At 42.0% G+C, this 14783-nt stretch overlaps 1 protein-coding gene across 14 annotated transcripts in view; it reads left to right on the forward strand.

Annotated features, from left to right (window-relative positions):
• The window catches only part of NRXN2 (neurexin 2), a 609925-nt gene that overhangs the window by 342316 nt on the left and 252826 nt on the right, over window positions 1–14783 (forward strand). For all 14 annotated transcript variants that reach the window (XM_069965315.1, XM_069965314.1, XM_069965322.1 and 11 more), the window contains one exon: window positions 6993–7166. In XM_069965315.1, the coding sequence (XP_069821416.1) occupies window positions 6993–7166 (174 nt within the window). The remainder of the gene's footprint in view (window positions 1–6992; window positions 7167–14783) is intronic.

Genomic DNA, 14783 nt, shown 5'->3' on the forward strand with positions numbered 1-14783 from the left:
TAGATTCAGACATATGGTTAAAGGGAACCTGTCACCAAGACAAGTCTATCTAATGTATCAGCATCATGGTATAGAGCAGGAAGAACTGAGCAGATTGATATATATCTTTGTGGGAAAAGATTCAGTATAACTTGTAACATGTTGATTGAAATCCCTGATCATTCTGTGTTTTGGAGTCCAGTGGGCGGGGTCACTCAATGGACTGGACTCTTTAGCATTGAAACATCAGGGATTTCAATCAATAAATTACAAGTTATACTAAATCTTTTCCCATAAAGATATATATCAATCTGCTCAGCTCCTTCTGTTCTATAACATCACATCGATAGCTTAGGTAGCATTTACATGGTGACTGGTTCCCTTTAAAGGAGACCTGTTGATAACCCCAAATGTTGCCAGAGATGTTACCATTATATAGCTCACTTTTTTAAAGCTTCTTGATGTCTCCTCCTGTATCATGTTAGATATGTGTTTTCTTTGACAATTCAGTTATTAGTCAGATGGGCGTGAACTTAATATTAATAATGGGAGGGACTATTACGTTGGGATAAGAAATGAGCAGATATCCCAAAATTGAAGGCAAATTCAACCATACACATTCACTGGGCTGGTTACAGAGTAGTAAGCCTAGCAAATATAGTAAAAAAATGTGGCTCTGCATCCCAGCCAGCAAATGTAGTAAATAAGTAGTGCTGCAACCCACCTAGCAAATGTAATGAGTAAGTAGCAAAGTACACAGTAATGCATATGTTACCTATGACCCCCTTCACATGTCAGGAATATCTATCTGGATTTCTCAGAAAATCCGGAAAAATGTACTGTCCCATTGGGTTCTATTAGGCACAGACAGGATTTTTCTTGAAGGGTGTCTGTTCCAGAAAATAGGTCCTATCTTATTTTTGTCCGTAATTTCGTGCCCCTATAGTCTATGGGTATGTTCACACAAAGAAATTAAAGAGATAAATGTTTTCAGCTTGAAATTCCTTCTTTTTCAGCTCTAGCTGAAAAGGTGCAGAATTTGAACTTAATTCAAGTGGAAATCAGGACCTCTAAGCCCCAAAGACTTTTATGGGATTTCTCCAGCAGAATCTGCCCAAAGAATTGACATGTCAATTCTTTTTTGGCAGAAAGCAGATTCGCGGCAGAACATTCTACGGGTAAATTCCGCCGTGTGAACAACAGAGCCGAAATCCCATTGAACACTATGGAACATTGCTCTGTACATATTTTACAGGTGGAATTTCAAGTGGAAAATGTGTAAAATTAAGCACGGATTCAGCTTTAAATTCCTTGTCTATTCCTCAGTGTGAACATACCCTATGTGAGCATCTGGAATTCCAGTCATCAACCCATCAACTCAACTCAACTTGTATCTAATTTTTTATTTGATACCTTAGAGTAAGCCCCATGGACATTGGTTACAATTGACCGATGCTGTCCTATTGACATGAATGGGATAAGGATAAGTTATTGAACATACTCTGTGACCTTTTCTGTCCATAGCAGATAGCAGCGATCTGCTACCGCCGCTCCTGTTCCGCAGAGCGACAGCAGCAGATCGCTACTACATTAGTCGTTTGCCTTTCAACATGTTGAAAGACAAACAACTGCAACGATCAGCCGACGTCAGCAGATCCTTGTGTTCTATTACACAAGACGATTATCGGCCATAACCGCAAATATCCGCCGAATACTGCCGATAATCGTTTAGTGTAATAGGGCCTTTAGAGAGTCAAAATGTGTAAGGATATGGCAACACTGAATTGTCATTTTATTTCTATGTATCCAAGAGGAATAACGGAGAGGCATACATATACTAATACACATGTTAGAGCAGACTGTATATAGATAAGTATTAGTCCTGAGACGGACTTTTTCACTCGGATCCAATAAAACTCTTTATAAATGATGCAATATAACTCTGTATAACTGTAGCAGACAGTTTTGAACAAACTTTCAAACAAATTTCCAAAGTAACACAGTGAATCCCAAAACAGGACATGTCCTTTAAATCCATCCTTATGTATTGTGAGGCCCCAGTGTTAGAGGGAACCACCGAACAGCATAGTTTACTTTCTTCATCATAGCAGTACTTTTTCCCTGTCAATCTGAATACAGTATATGGAAGCTTCATTGCCAATGCTGCAGTGGTTGTCCTGCGGCTTCTGACCTATATCTGACAGCATATTGCTTCTCGCTGTGTCAGCACTTTCTCCTCTCTCGCTCCCTATTCTCAGTTTTAAAGGTGGCAGAAGGGAAGAGATGGCAGATGTAGAGAGCAGATTAGTGTGTGAAGAGGCCAGAAACCTCCAAGTCTTCAGGGAGGGCAGATTACACAAGGCTGTAGATGGGGAGGGAAGAACAGACAATGCACTTAGGTGGGGTAGAGATCACCCAGGCTGTTTATGAGTGTAGGGAGAAAGGACAGAACCAATGCAGACTCTGTAAGGGGAGTGAAAATCACACATCGCTGTTTAGCATCAGTTAGCGCACAATATCATCATAGGCTTTACAGGAGGGAAGCAGTGAAGGAAAACAGCTGTGCTGATATACGAGAACCAGTGACGGATTATAATATGTTTTGTGAGGCCACCCAGGGCACTGGGCTCCTTGGGGTCCCATGGTTGTCTAAAACAGACATATACTTTCTGTGATGTATGTCTTCCCTGCTGCAATTGTGCCCCTGGTTTTCGTGAAACTACAGCATTTTTACCGCAATTTTGCACAAAGCAGCAGGATGTAGGTAATACATTACTAAAACACTATTGAAAACTGTCTATCATATTCTGGATGTTATAATCCTCACCTTTTATATACTCCTAAATAGACCTAAGAGACCATAAGTATGCAGGCAGGGGGGTTGAACAGTCACCTATGCAGTCTATGCCGTGTTATCATACCGGAAGGTCAGACAGTGTTCCTGTTAAAAGCACAGAAGCACATTTAAATTCCAGAGGTCACCATGACATCACATGATGCAACTGTAGAAAAGGATTCCAGGAATTTTCCAATAGAAATAAATGACTAGATAACGTGATACTATCAGAATTATCTATCTATCTATCTATCTATCTATCTATCTATCTATCTATCTTGGGTGACTAGCTGCATAATGCGTAAAAAACACTGGAGTGCTTCTTTAGTGATCAAAGTATATGAAGTAAGCTCCCCCTAGTGGGGGCTGCAAACAGAAATCAATTCCATGTGTAAACCATTCAATCTATTTGATATTCTATCTTAGAAAAATGTAGCCTGTTTAAAAAAAAAAATTATATATATATTAGTGATGAGCGAATACTGTTCGATCGAATAGATATTTGATCGAATAGTAAGATATTAGAATATTCGATATTCGTGTGAATATCCAACAAATTTTCGATAAGCGTTCAAATCCCCCAGCTTCCGGTTTTACCATCCAAATGGTCAAATAGATGTTTTTCACTAATTGAATACTTGTTCCCATAGACTTTAATGGGATCGAATATTCGATCGAATATTCGCGGGATATTCGTACGAACATCAAATATTCGAATATATCACTATTTGCTCATCACTAATTTATATATATATATATATATATATATATATATGTATATATATATATATATATATATATATATATATATATATATATACACACACACACACACGCACACACACACACACACAGAATCAGCACAGAATATAGGCAGGTTCAGTGGTAATGTCCATTATGAATCTAAGTCTTTAGATTGATATGAATAGTTTATCAAATATATGATTCCAGGCAGCTCTAACCCCTGGCCATGCTTAGAGGGTAGTCACCCAGCCTTTTTTCCCATCATATCAAATAAGCAAATCACAGATATGACACAGAACAATGTTTGTTTAACAGCTTAACATTCTGGCTTTTACGAAAAATTCCTCAAACAAATGAAAAGAAATTATATTATTGACGGCAGATGTTTTTTCCAGATAAAAAAAAAAAAAAAAAAAGAAATCATGTGAATTTCATTTCTTAAACAAATAACAGCACGAGCCAAAAATGCAAATTAGCCTGTGGATAAAGGGGAAGTGTCTACAGACCTAACTGAGCTGTGGGGCTTGGATAATTTAAAAAAACATGGACCCAGCAAGAGAGTTGTCTATAATAAATCATGGACTGTGTCAAAAGATGTTGGTTGTTCCCAGTCAGTTTCCAGTGTCTGAGAATAAAAATAAAAATGGAAATTTGTAAAAGGAAAACATACAGGTAAAACGAAGGAAAACATCACTGTGTCCAGACAGAAAACTGAAAGCGATATATCCTGAAAATAGTAAAAGCACAACATTACAAATTTGAAACAAATTGGCAGAAATAAAAAATTATATTTGTTACAGATCTATAAAAACAATGAAATAAAATGAAATTGGATTTATATATTGAAAATGCAACAAAAAAAAAAAACAGCACTTACATAAACAGAAGAAAACAAGGTTACATTATAAAGAGACATTATCAAGGAGTGTGGACAACTGGATGAAAGTGATATTTAGTGATATCACCAATCTGCTTTTTCCATGACTGTGTGCCTTGCCACTTAGTTAAAGTGACTGTACCACCAGGCCAAGGCTGAAGCACTGGAGGCGGGCGACCCACCGTTAGTGGGAGGAAACCCCCACCCCCCTATGATAGGGTTCCATTGATTCTAATGGAGTCACGTCATGGAGGGGCTGGGGTTTTTCCCACTGGGGGTGGGTCGGCCCGCCTTCAGTGCTTCAGCCTGGGCCTGGTGGTACAGTCACTTTAACATTACCTGTGAATGTCTGTGGCTACTCAGAAGTAACTGCCAGGCTGTATGCATTGCTGCCTTTTTACTAAATATATGTTAATGGAGCAGAGAGACATACAATGTCAGCTTCACAGCTCAGTGTACAGGGACAGGGACTTCTCCATCTGACAGGAGTCCCTGGTCCTGTACATGCTTGTAACTCCCCTAAAATGAATCCCCCAATAATTAGAATTTAGATCAATCTAAACTTTTTAGGAAAATTAGAACAAATACTAGTCAATTTGGAATCTGATCGACCATTTCAGTAAAAAAATATTGGGAAAATTGTGGGAAATATGCTCATCTGAAGATGGAGATCATTGCTGCTGCAATACATTGCTGTAAAGACTTCCAATCCAGCATGTAAAGGGGGTAATCAATACATTTACCCACCTGAGTAATTATCCTCTAACATGGAATATACAGGAAGAATTAAAATCTTCTTCTCATGAGATTCAGCTTAGGTTTAGCCTGGTGTTCAGTTAAAGGGTGAAGCAAGAGTAATCACTATTCAATAGGGAGTTCGCAACCTGCATCTTGATATCTATAGATAAACAGGATTACGCCGGCGCTCGGCAGACTTGATAAGAGAACCGACTGAGTGATTCATCCACTTGTCATCAGTCATAGACTTAATATATGACCTATCAATCATATGCACAGCTAGACCTTGATATTTTTTTATTAGTTAAGGCAGATATAAATGGATTGACTCCTAAGCCTTATAGTACGTGTGTCTCAGAAAATTACAATTCAGTAATTAACCCCCGGAGAGATAACAACCGGATATATAGGAAGAGGAGAAAATAGAGAATATTTAATAACATATTTGTATTTGGATTACATTTCTCTTTATCGGAACCGCAACACCAAAGAGGAAATGTAGTGGAATGACGGAAATCACTGGATGGATAGACATGTTGGGGCTTATTCCCACATTCTGTGAAACACGTGACCAGGAAAATATGCAGGAAAATATTAAACAAAGAAAACTTACCTATCTTCGTGCCCTGTAGCGTCGCTCCCAGTTCCCATTAACAGTCACTGGTTTCCTGCAGCTCTTTTAGCTGCAATGTCCCATACCTGGCTGAGTGATTGCCTGCTCAGCCAATCAGTGACTGGGGCAGGAAACCACTCCAGTCACTGATTAGCTGAGCAGGCAGTTGCTCACCCGGGCAGTGACGTTGCAGCTTGAACAGCCGGGTAGGTGACATACCCAGTGGCCATCAACGGGACCCAAGAGCAGTACAATGGAGGCACAAGGACGGTAAGTTTATTATCTTCTAGTACCTGCCATTGCCTACCTGCCATTTTTCAATTTTATGGGACATAAAAATGGAAACAAAATCTTCAAAACTTCTGAGCGCCAAACACAGAAATACACGCACTTTCACACCCTAGTATGCCATCAAGGTTGTCTGAGGAGTATTCTGCCACGTTGAATGCACTTGGGCATGGAAAACATCAAGATCCTCTGCTCGCAACTCCCACTGCAACCAATGACAGCAGTGACTTGTCTCCCATGGAGAACATCTGGGAAGTCTGGAGGCACCGCTGGCCATGGTGGCATGTTTAGGCCACACAGGCTCCTCACATGGAAATGGGGAGACGGGAAGAGCAGTGATCTGGAGAGAAAAACAATCTGCCATGCATGCTTCCAGCTTTATCGTGCAAACTGTTGGGGTTCAACTAAAACTTTTGATATGGTTTATTTCTAATAAAGTCATGTAATCCAGTTTTTTTTAATACAAATTATGGCAGATTATGGTGGATACGTCGTCGTATGATCGCCACAGAATAGATGAGGAGGCCACACACAGTAACCTTTCTGATCATTGCTCATCTGTTATTCACCACACCAGGCGGGCAGGGGTCAGGGGACCTCCATGTCTGACATAAGGGCAGGTGCCAGAGGTGAGACCCCATCCTGTGTATGTGCCATGAAGGACTGTGATGGAAATACCCCTTTAATACAGTAGGGCGCCCTCCTGACACCATGGTGCTCACTTTATTTATAGCAGATGACCTACATTTCACTTTTATCTAATAAGTGAAATAATCTAATGTTCTTGCACAGGAAAGAGTTTAGTGCATTGCGTTTGCCTTTAAATCAATGTTAGAAATGTATTCATTTATTATCTTCTCTCCATCGCTTAATTCTTTTTTTCTTTACTTTTCTTTCTCCAACACTCTTATATGCAGGTGAACTCTATATCGGTGGGCTGCCTAGAAATATGTACGCCACTCTCCCAAAGCTGGTTGCCTCTCGAGATGGTTTTCAGGGCTGTCTAGCCTCTGTGGATCTCAATGGTCGCCTCCCTGATCTCTTGACTGACGCTCTTCATCGAGTCGGCCCTGTGGATAGAGGCTGTGATGGTAAGACATAATATCTTATCGGAAAGTATATCATTCTACGAGTGCCAATTCTCATTCATCGGGCTGAACTGCAGAACCACACACATCCAATGGACACTGTATCACACCTTATTTTATAATATTATACAACCTATTTTATTTTTTTTTAATCTAAGACTAAGTTGCACTTTATTATTCATCTGTTAGAGTCTATGAGAAGTACTGACAACCTAGAATTGCCACATACACAAAGCCATCATGTGGAGACCCTTTACAATCTTTCGTCAAAGCATAGTAGATGAGGATCATAGTTTTGCTTGTGGGAGCAGGTTTCTTACCCTTGTTAATTTTCCAGAAATCAATAGTCCAGGCGATTTTAAGAAACTTTGTAATTGGGTTTATTAGCCGAAATATGCATTTTTATAATAAAAAAGCAGTTTGAAGCTCTCCCCCCTGTCTTCATTGTTCTCCATGAAGAGGGGAGGGGTTGAGGGACATAAAGCACCAAAACAGGACAACAAAGAGTTAATTTACAGCTACATCACTGGGCTATCTCCTCTGAAGTCAGCACTGAACTCTCTGACCTCTGAACACGGCTTTCACACATCCTTTGTTCTCTGCTCTCTGCTGGCGACTAATCTCCCTCCTCCCTCCTCCCCCTCCCCTCTCCATAGGTTACACATGGCTCGACTTATGTAAAAGAGTCGAGATTTCATGAATACAACTACCACTCACTAGCTCTGACAGAATCAGATTAATGTCTCACCTTTCTCTCCCCCCAGCCAAAGCCAGACTAAACAGGTTTATTTGTGCCTTTTGATAAGAGAGGGCTAGACTAGAAGGTATCTCCCACATGTTACTGGTAGCTTCTATGAGTGGCCTGTGGGAAGAGGAGAGTGTGTAAAGACCTATATCTCTATATGTATACTAATAAGTGTAAAAGAGGGAGAACATAGCTCATTGTACATATCACAGTTAAAGGGGTACTCCAGCGAAAATATTCTTTAAATCATCTGGTACCAGAAAGTTAAATAGATTTGTAAATTACTTCTATTTAAAAAGCTCAAGTCATCCAGTATTTATCAGCTGCTGTACGTCCTGCAGGAAGTGGTGTATTCTTTCCAGTGTGACACAGTGTGGCTTCTTCCATAAAATATGACATTCATAGACAGCTGTGAATGGGGATGGGCTGCGGTTTCCTGTACAGCTAGTGACTAGCAGGGTACTGTGATAAAGCAGCAGTGCGGCCCCTTCATTTTCAGTCAGTGGGGAACCCAGAGGTTGAACCACCACCAATCATCCTAATGATATGTTGGAGGTGAGGGATGAGTCATACACACATTATAGCTCACCGCTGGGATGGGTGTTCTGCACCAGCATAGCAAGTGTCAAGGCCTAAGATTAACACTTCTCTTTAATGGAGAAATCAAGCATGTATGAGTCCAATAACGCTGGCTGAAGAGTCCATAGGCTGTATCCATGTTTTCCCAGACTCCATCAAACTTCTTCAGCCCCTGGTATTTAAATACCAAACTATCGGACTCAAGCCTGCTCCAGTTGGGTTCATCATTACTCTTTACTGACCTTATCTTGCCCACAGGTGCATTATCCTGACACTACGTATTCCTATTTTGGATTAATATATTCAAGATAGCTATTGTTACCTCTGTACTGCTGTATACTTGCCCACTGCCTGTATAGGGGCAGGAAATCCAACTTTTGATAGGAGTCCCTGCTATCCCTGTACTGTATATGGCATACTACAAAAAAGTAAAGCGCATGCCATGGACCTGGGTTGCTAGGTGGTGTTTTTGCTTGGGCACTTTTTACAGTGGCCAGGATTGGTGATACCCACCCCCCAGACATATGGCACTGGGCTTTGTAAAGGTAGCGCAATGTGTGGGTGCAGGTGCGGCAAAGAGTAATGAACACAGAGTCCAGCACTTAAACGCGGATAATACTTTACTTGAATACTCTTCAGTGCAATACAGTGTGCTGAAAATAATCACAACTGACAATGTAATTTCTCCTGATGGACAACACAGGTCTTCTAGCCTGAGTGCCTGTAGTGAAGATAGTAAGGAAGGAAGAGTACCTGAGTTGAGTAAGTGAAGAAGTGTAGCTGAGTTGAGTAGGTTAGAGGGCTGACTTGGGGACCTTGCCTAAGTAGTGCAGTACTCTGCCGGGATGGGTTGTAGTGACTTGGTATAGAAGTAGAAGAAACCTCTCATACTCATGGTTAGAATAAGTAGATAAGAAGAAGACTGCCTTCTGCCAAACAAGTCCAGCGAGTATCAGGTTTGGTAGTACAATTCCCAGGCTACAACAACTGGGCAAAGCTAACCTCTCAGGATTACCCGAGTAGGATAGCAAAATTCAATAGAGTACTTCAGCCTATGCTATTTGCCTCACTGCAGACTATTCCTTACTTTTGGTATAGTCCTGTCTAGTAAAGGAATCCCTGGCGTAGGCAAGGTTTAACCGAGGGGACAGTGGGGTACCTTTAGGTTTAGCACTGCATACTAGTTTTCTCTCAGTCTCTCATAAAACTGTGTCTAAAACTCCACTACAGAAGACTACCATACCAGAACTCTGGACTAGGCTAGGCCTGGCTGTAGACTGCTGCAGGAACTCTCTCTGTTTATGTCCTTCACTGCAGACAACTAGAAAAAAAGACCAATCCCACTGTTCCCACTTCCTGTGTTCTGTGCTGCTCTGCTTTTTACTAGAGACAGAATTCCCTTAACAACAGGAAGTGGATATCCAATTCCAAAGAGGGGAGACTAAAGAGACTTTAGAGCATTAAGGCCAAGGAGGCTTTTTTATTTCTTGCTAAATAAAGTGATTTACAAATAAGTTACAGATCACATAGGTTATCAAATAGAGAGAAGTTGAAATGGCAGAGACCATTTAACCCTTTTTCCTAAGCTGAAGCAAATTTTATAATTTATAATTTTTTGTTATAGTTGATGTGTGTGTGGTGTCCCACCACAGGTGTTATTTATCTCTCCTGTGCACCTCTCAAAAAGATTCCTCTTTCAGGTTTAAAGTGGTGAAGAAGTATTCTGAAGTTTCTCCACTAGGTGTCAGTATTTTATAAGTCTATGTGTTGCACAGCTGAAGTTAGTATTAGGTTAAGATTTTAAGTGTACCATGTGTTATTATTGACCAATAGGAGGTGCTCTCTACTTATAATCTATCTCTTTTACCCTTTCTTCTGCACACACTCCTCCCCACCACTCACAGGTAGGCATATGGAAGCCCTTGTAGGGGGAGACACTGGTGGAGGAAGTTCACAGTCAGTCTTTTCCAGATTCTCAGAGAGGGAAGACACAAAAACAGCTGTTCCTGCAGTAGCTAAGGACCCCTGACAGGGACAAGCAGTTCAGTCAGTTGAGTCTAGACACAGTAGTATACAGACACATCCAAAGACCAAAATTTATTTCAGTATTTCTACTATATCTACTATGCAGTGCTAAGCACTTAAAAGGCAGAGGAATCAAAGAACACTCTAACCCACCCCGAGAACATGTGTATACAGAGCAGGGCAGTATCCTTAATACAAGAGAAACTAGCCTGGATAGGACAAAGTTACCGTAAAGAAGGTCTACGTATCCTATCTCACAGTGCAGGTAACTGGGACACTCCCGGACACTTAGCTATACCCAGATAACCACGGCTGGGGCTTGTAGTACCCTGCAGTACAAGTAGCTCGACACTGTAGGATAGAAGGTGATAAGACCAAAGTCTAAACACAACTGCAAGTAAAGTATCTCACTATAAAGTATATCTTCAAGTTCAGGCAGAGTACACAACTACATTGGGTTAGGGCTCCTCTGAAAAACTCCTCTCCAATACTGTACACTACAAGTACCACTACAACTACCTCTCTTCTATTCTATATCTCAAGCAACTCCTCAAGCACAACAAGTTCAAGCACTAAGAGGCTGTGTCAAAGATGTATCTATTCTACAAAAGTGAATTGTATTATTGAAGAACTTGACAGTAAAGCTGTTCTATTTTTACATCACTGGGACTCAGTCATATTCTCTACGCACCAGCACTCATACACACAAACCACACACCTTGGGTTATTTTTCCCCTTTCTGTGGGTGGCGGTACCGATAGTCCGGGTGGGTCAATTGCCATTTAAGACTGCCGTGACAAGAGCCCAAGGGACCGACTACAACCCGACAGATTACCGACCACCTTGGGGACACAAACTTACCATCTACAAAACAGGTACCACCATCACACCTGTGTGCTGGACTAGCACTGGCGTCACAACAACTAACACCCCTAGCCATACACCACAGAACTGGCATCACGGTTAGCTCAACTACTGGCCAAGTACCACATGTGTTGTCTCTTTTGTCTAGTCAACAATTGGTCGGCTTCAACTTCAGCAGAATCTTGCACCCAACTTTTTATGTACCATGTTGCATGCCCAGTCACACCGCTTTTGCAAAAGCCACGTCTCTTGAAGCCAATCCCCCATACTTTTTTTTTTTGTAGATTGCTGGAACTTTTCCAATATTAACTCTGCCCCAGTGTTCTGAACAGCAGATCTGCATTATGCTTACACGTTCTTCTGCCCCTCCCTCATACAATTATTTGCCCTCCAAATTAAAGGGTTGATTAATGCATTTATTAATAATCCAGTCATGGCACAGAAGTTAGACAACTATCCTTATTGATTTCTCCTGAGAAAATACATGAAAGAAGTGATGGAAAACATAGTCTTTGGTTATTCCTGCAGCCACTGCAGACAGCTTTAGAGAAGAAAGGATCAGATTACATATACAAAATGAGATTGATCTCTACAGGGGACTAGTGCAGATAAAAACTTTGCAGCAGCAGATACGCTGTAATAGACAAGTGCAGTGTTTTTCCAGGCGACTACATGAACAGATAAGGACATCTACATCAATGTAATTTAGAATATCTGAACATGATGACAGAACCATCAGCTCTGAATATTGCCGAGGCTTCACGTGCCGTGAGCGGATTTGTTGCAGCTAAGCCATACGCAGGCGCTTTCAGCAACATATACATAGTGTCCTTACATATGTATACACTCAACTTGTATAGCTTAAAAATGTTCAGACCACCCACACTATGGGCCAGTTCACACTGAGCAAACTCGGCAGAATTCTCTTGTTTGCCTCCATGAGCCCTCTCATAGACACACTGTCTCACACTGAGGCTGGTGGGAGAGCTCCGCCGCGGAATTACACCAAATTTGCTGAGTGTGAACTGGCCCTATGGCAGTAATGACCTTAGCAGGTGAACCTGAGCTGTATATGTATATACACTGATTAGGGATGGTCCGAACCTGCCGAGGTTCCGGTTCGTACGAACCTGAACTCTCGGCAATGATTCCCGCTGTCTTCCACCTCTGTGGAGAGGGTGGATACAGCCGGAGGACCGCCTGGAAAACTGGGATACAGCCAAATGGCTATGGCTATGGCTGACAGCTGAGGGATGTGTAAAGTAAAATAATAAACTTAATACTTACCGCTCAACGATCCCCAGGGTCCTTTTAGCTTGTCCCCACTCACCGCAGCCGCCACTGACATGTCTTAAGCCTTCTGTGCATTGACGGACCGCTCAGCCAATCACTGGCCGCTGCACTGTTGTGTCTCGGCTAGTGATTGGCTGAACGACCTGTGAATTGAGAGACGGCTTCAGCACAGCTAGCGGTGAGTGGGGACAAGCTAGAAGGACACCGTGGAAAGGTAATGTATATACTTTATTATTTAGTATACACAACAAGGTCTTCATAAACATTATGAACGATATGTACAGCCCTTGGCTTCATGATCTTCGAGCCATCTAATGGGCTTGGTAAGGGAATACAAATCTAGCGAATTGGCGCATGCTTACATTAAATGCTAACTCCCTACAGCCCTAAGTCCTGTAGGTTAATGTGGACTCCATAGATCGGACTTACTTTTCCAACACAATTACTGTAGATTGAGATCTGTGAAATGTGTAGTCAATGCCTTAATCTCTCTGTCGTGTTCCTCAAACCATTCATGAACAAAATTTGGATGGCAGGGGGCAATATCCTGTTGAAAGAGGTCAATGTCAGGAGTAAGTACCGTTTTCTTCGGGGGGGGGGGTCCAAAAATAACATCTACATAAATGTTGGGACTCCCAACAGACCACTGCCCAGAGCACCATGCCAGCAGCTTGTTTCCTTTCATTAGAGCTGTCATGTCAAACTCTGGCCCGCAGGTGCCAGGCAATTCAGAGTTAAACTTACATCTGGCCCACCATGGCTACTATATAAGACTACTGGGGAGGGCTGGCTGCTATATGAGACTATATGGGAGGGCTGGCTACTATATAAAAGAAACTATGGGGGAGGGCTTGCTACTATATGAGACTATTGGGAAGGGCTGGCTACTATTTGGGCACTATTGATAGGGCTGGCTACTATATGAGACTATGGGGGGGCTGGCTACTATATAAGGCTATTGGGAGGGCTGGCTACTATAAAGAGACTATTGGGAAGGGCTGGCTACTATATGAGAGTATTGGGGAGGGTTGGCTACTATATGGGACACTTGGGGGGCTGGTTACTTTTTGGGCACTATTGGGGAGGGCTGGCTACTATATGGGACACTTGGGGGGCTGGCTACTATATGAGACTACTGGGGAGGGCTGGCTACTATATGGGAAACTTGGGGAGAGCTGGCTACTATTTGGGCACTATTGGGAGGGCTGGCTAATATGAGGGGCAATTTTGGGGGATTGGCTATAATATGGGTTGAGGTTTAATCATGTTATAGCAATTAACATGTCATTTATCATAGTGCACAGGGCTGGGTGACGCGCACCACTGACAGTGCCAGCACCGCTGCATTCGCGATTCAATAATTATTAAAGTGACTCTGTACCCACAATCTGACACCCCCCCCCAAAAAAAAACCAAAAAAAAAACCGCTTGTACCTTTGGATAGCTGCTTTTAATCCAAGATCTGTCCTGGGGTCCGTTTGGCAGGTGATGCAGTTATTGTCCTAAAAAAACAACTTTTAAACTGAAAGCCCAGTGCCCTACGGGAGTATCTGTGCCCTAATTTTGCACCATCCCTCCGTCCCTCCTCCCTCCTTCATCATTAGGAATGCCACTGGAACATTTTCTCAATGCTGTACATTTGCACAGGTGTCTTAACGATCCAGCTGGGCTGACACAGCTGACGAATAGGAGGCAATCTGCCTGGAGCATTCCTAATGATGAGGAGGGCTGGGAGGAGGGACAGAGAGGGTGTGCCAGCCTAATGTATACACTATCTAGGCCACTCCCGTTGGGCATGGGCTCCAAGTTTAAAAGTTGTTTTTTAGGACAATAACTGCATCACCTGCCACAGACAGATCTTGGATTAAAAGGAGCTACATGAAGGTACAGAGTCGCTTTAAAGTTGGCCCGTGACTTTGTCCATTTTTTTAATTTTGGCCCACTGTGTATTTGAGTTTGACACCCCTGCCTTAGAGCATCCTGGTGTCATCTAGGTCAAGCATTACTCATCTAGCAGTTTGGGATACAGTTGTTCTTTATTGGGTTCGGGCCTGATAGCCTTAGCTCCCCTCAATCATCAATGGGTTTTATGTGTTCATGATTCTGTTTCTGGG

Source organism: Dendropsophus ebraccatus, chromosome 4 (genome assembly GCF_027789765.1).
Source record: "Dendropsophus ebraccatus isolate aDenEbr1 chromosome 4, aDenEbr1.pat, whole genome shotgun sequence".
Classification (NCBI taxonomy): Eukaryota; Metazoa; Chordata; class Amphibia; order Anura; family Hylidae; genus Dendropsophus; species Dendropsophus ebraccatus.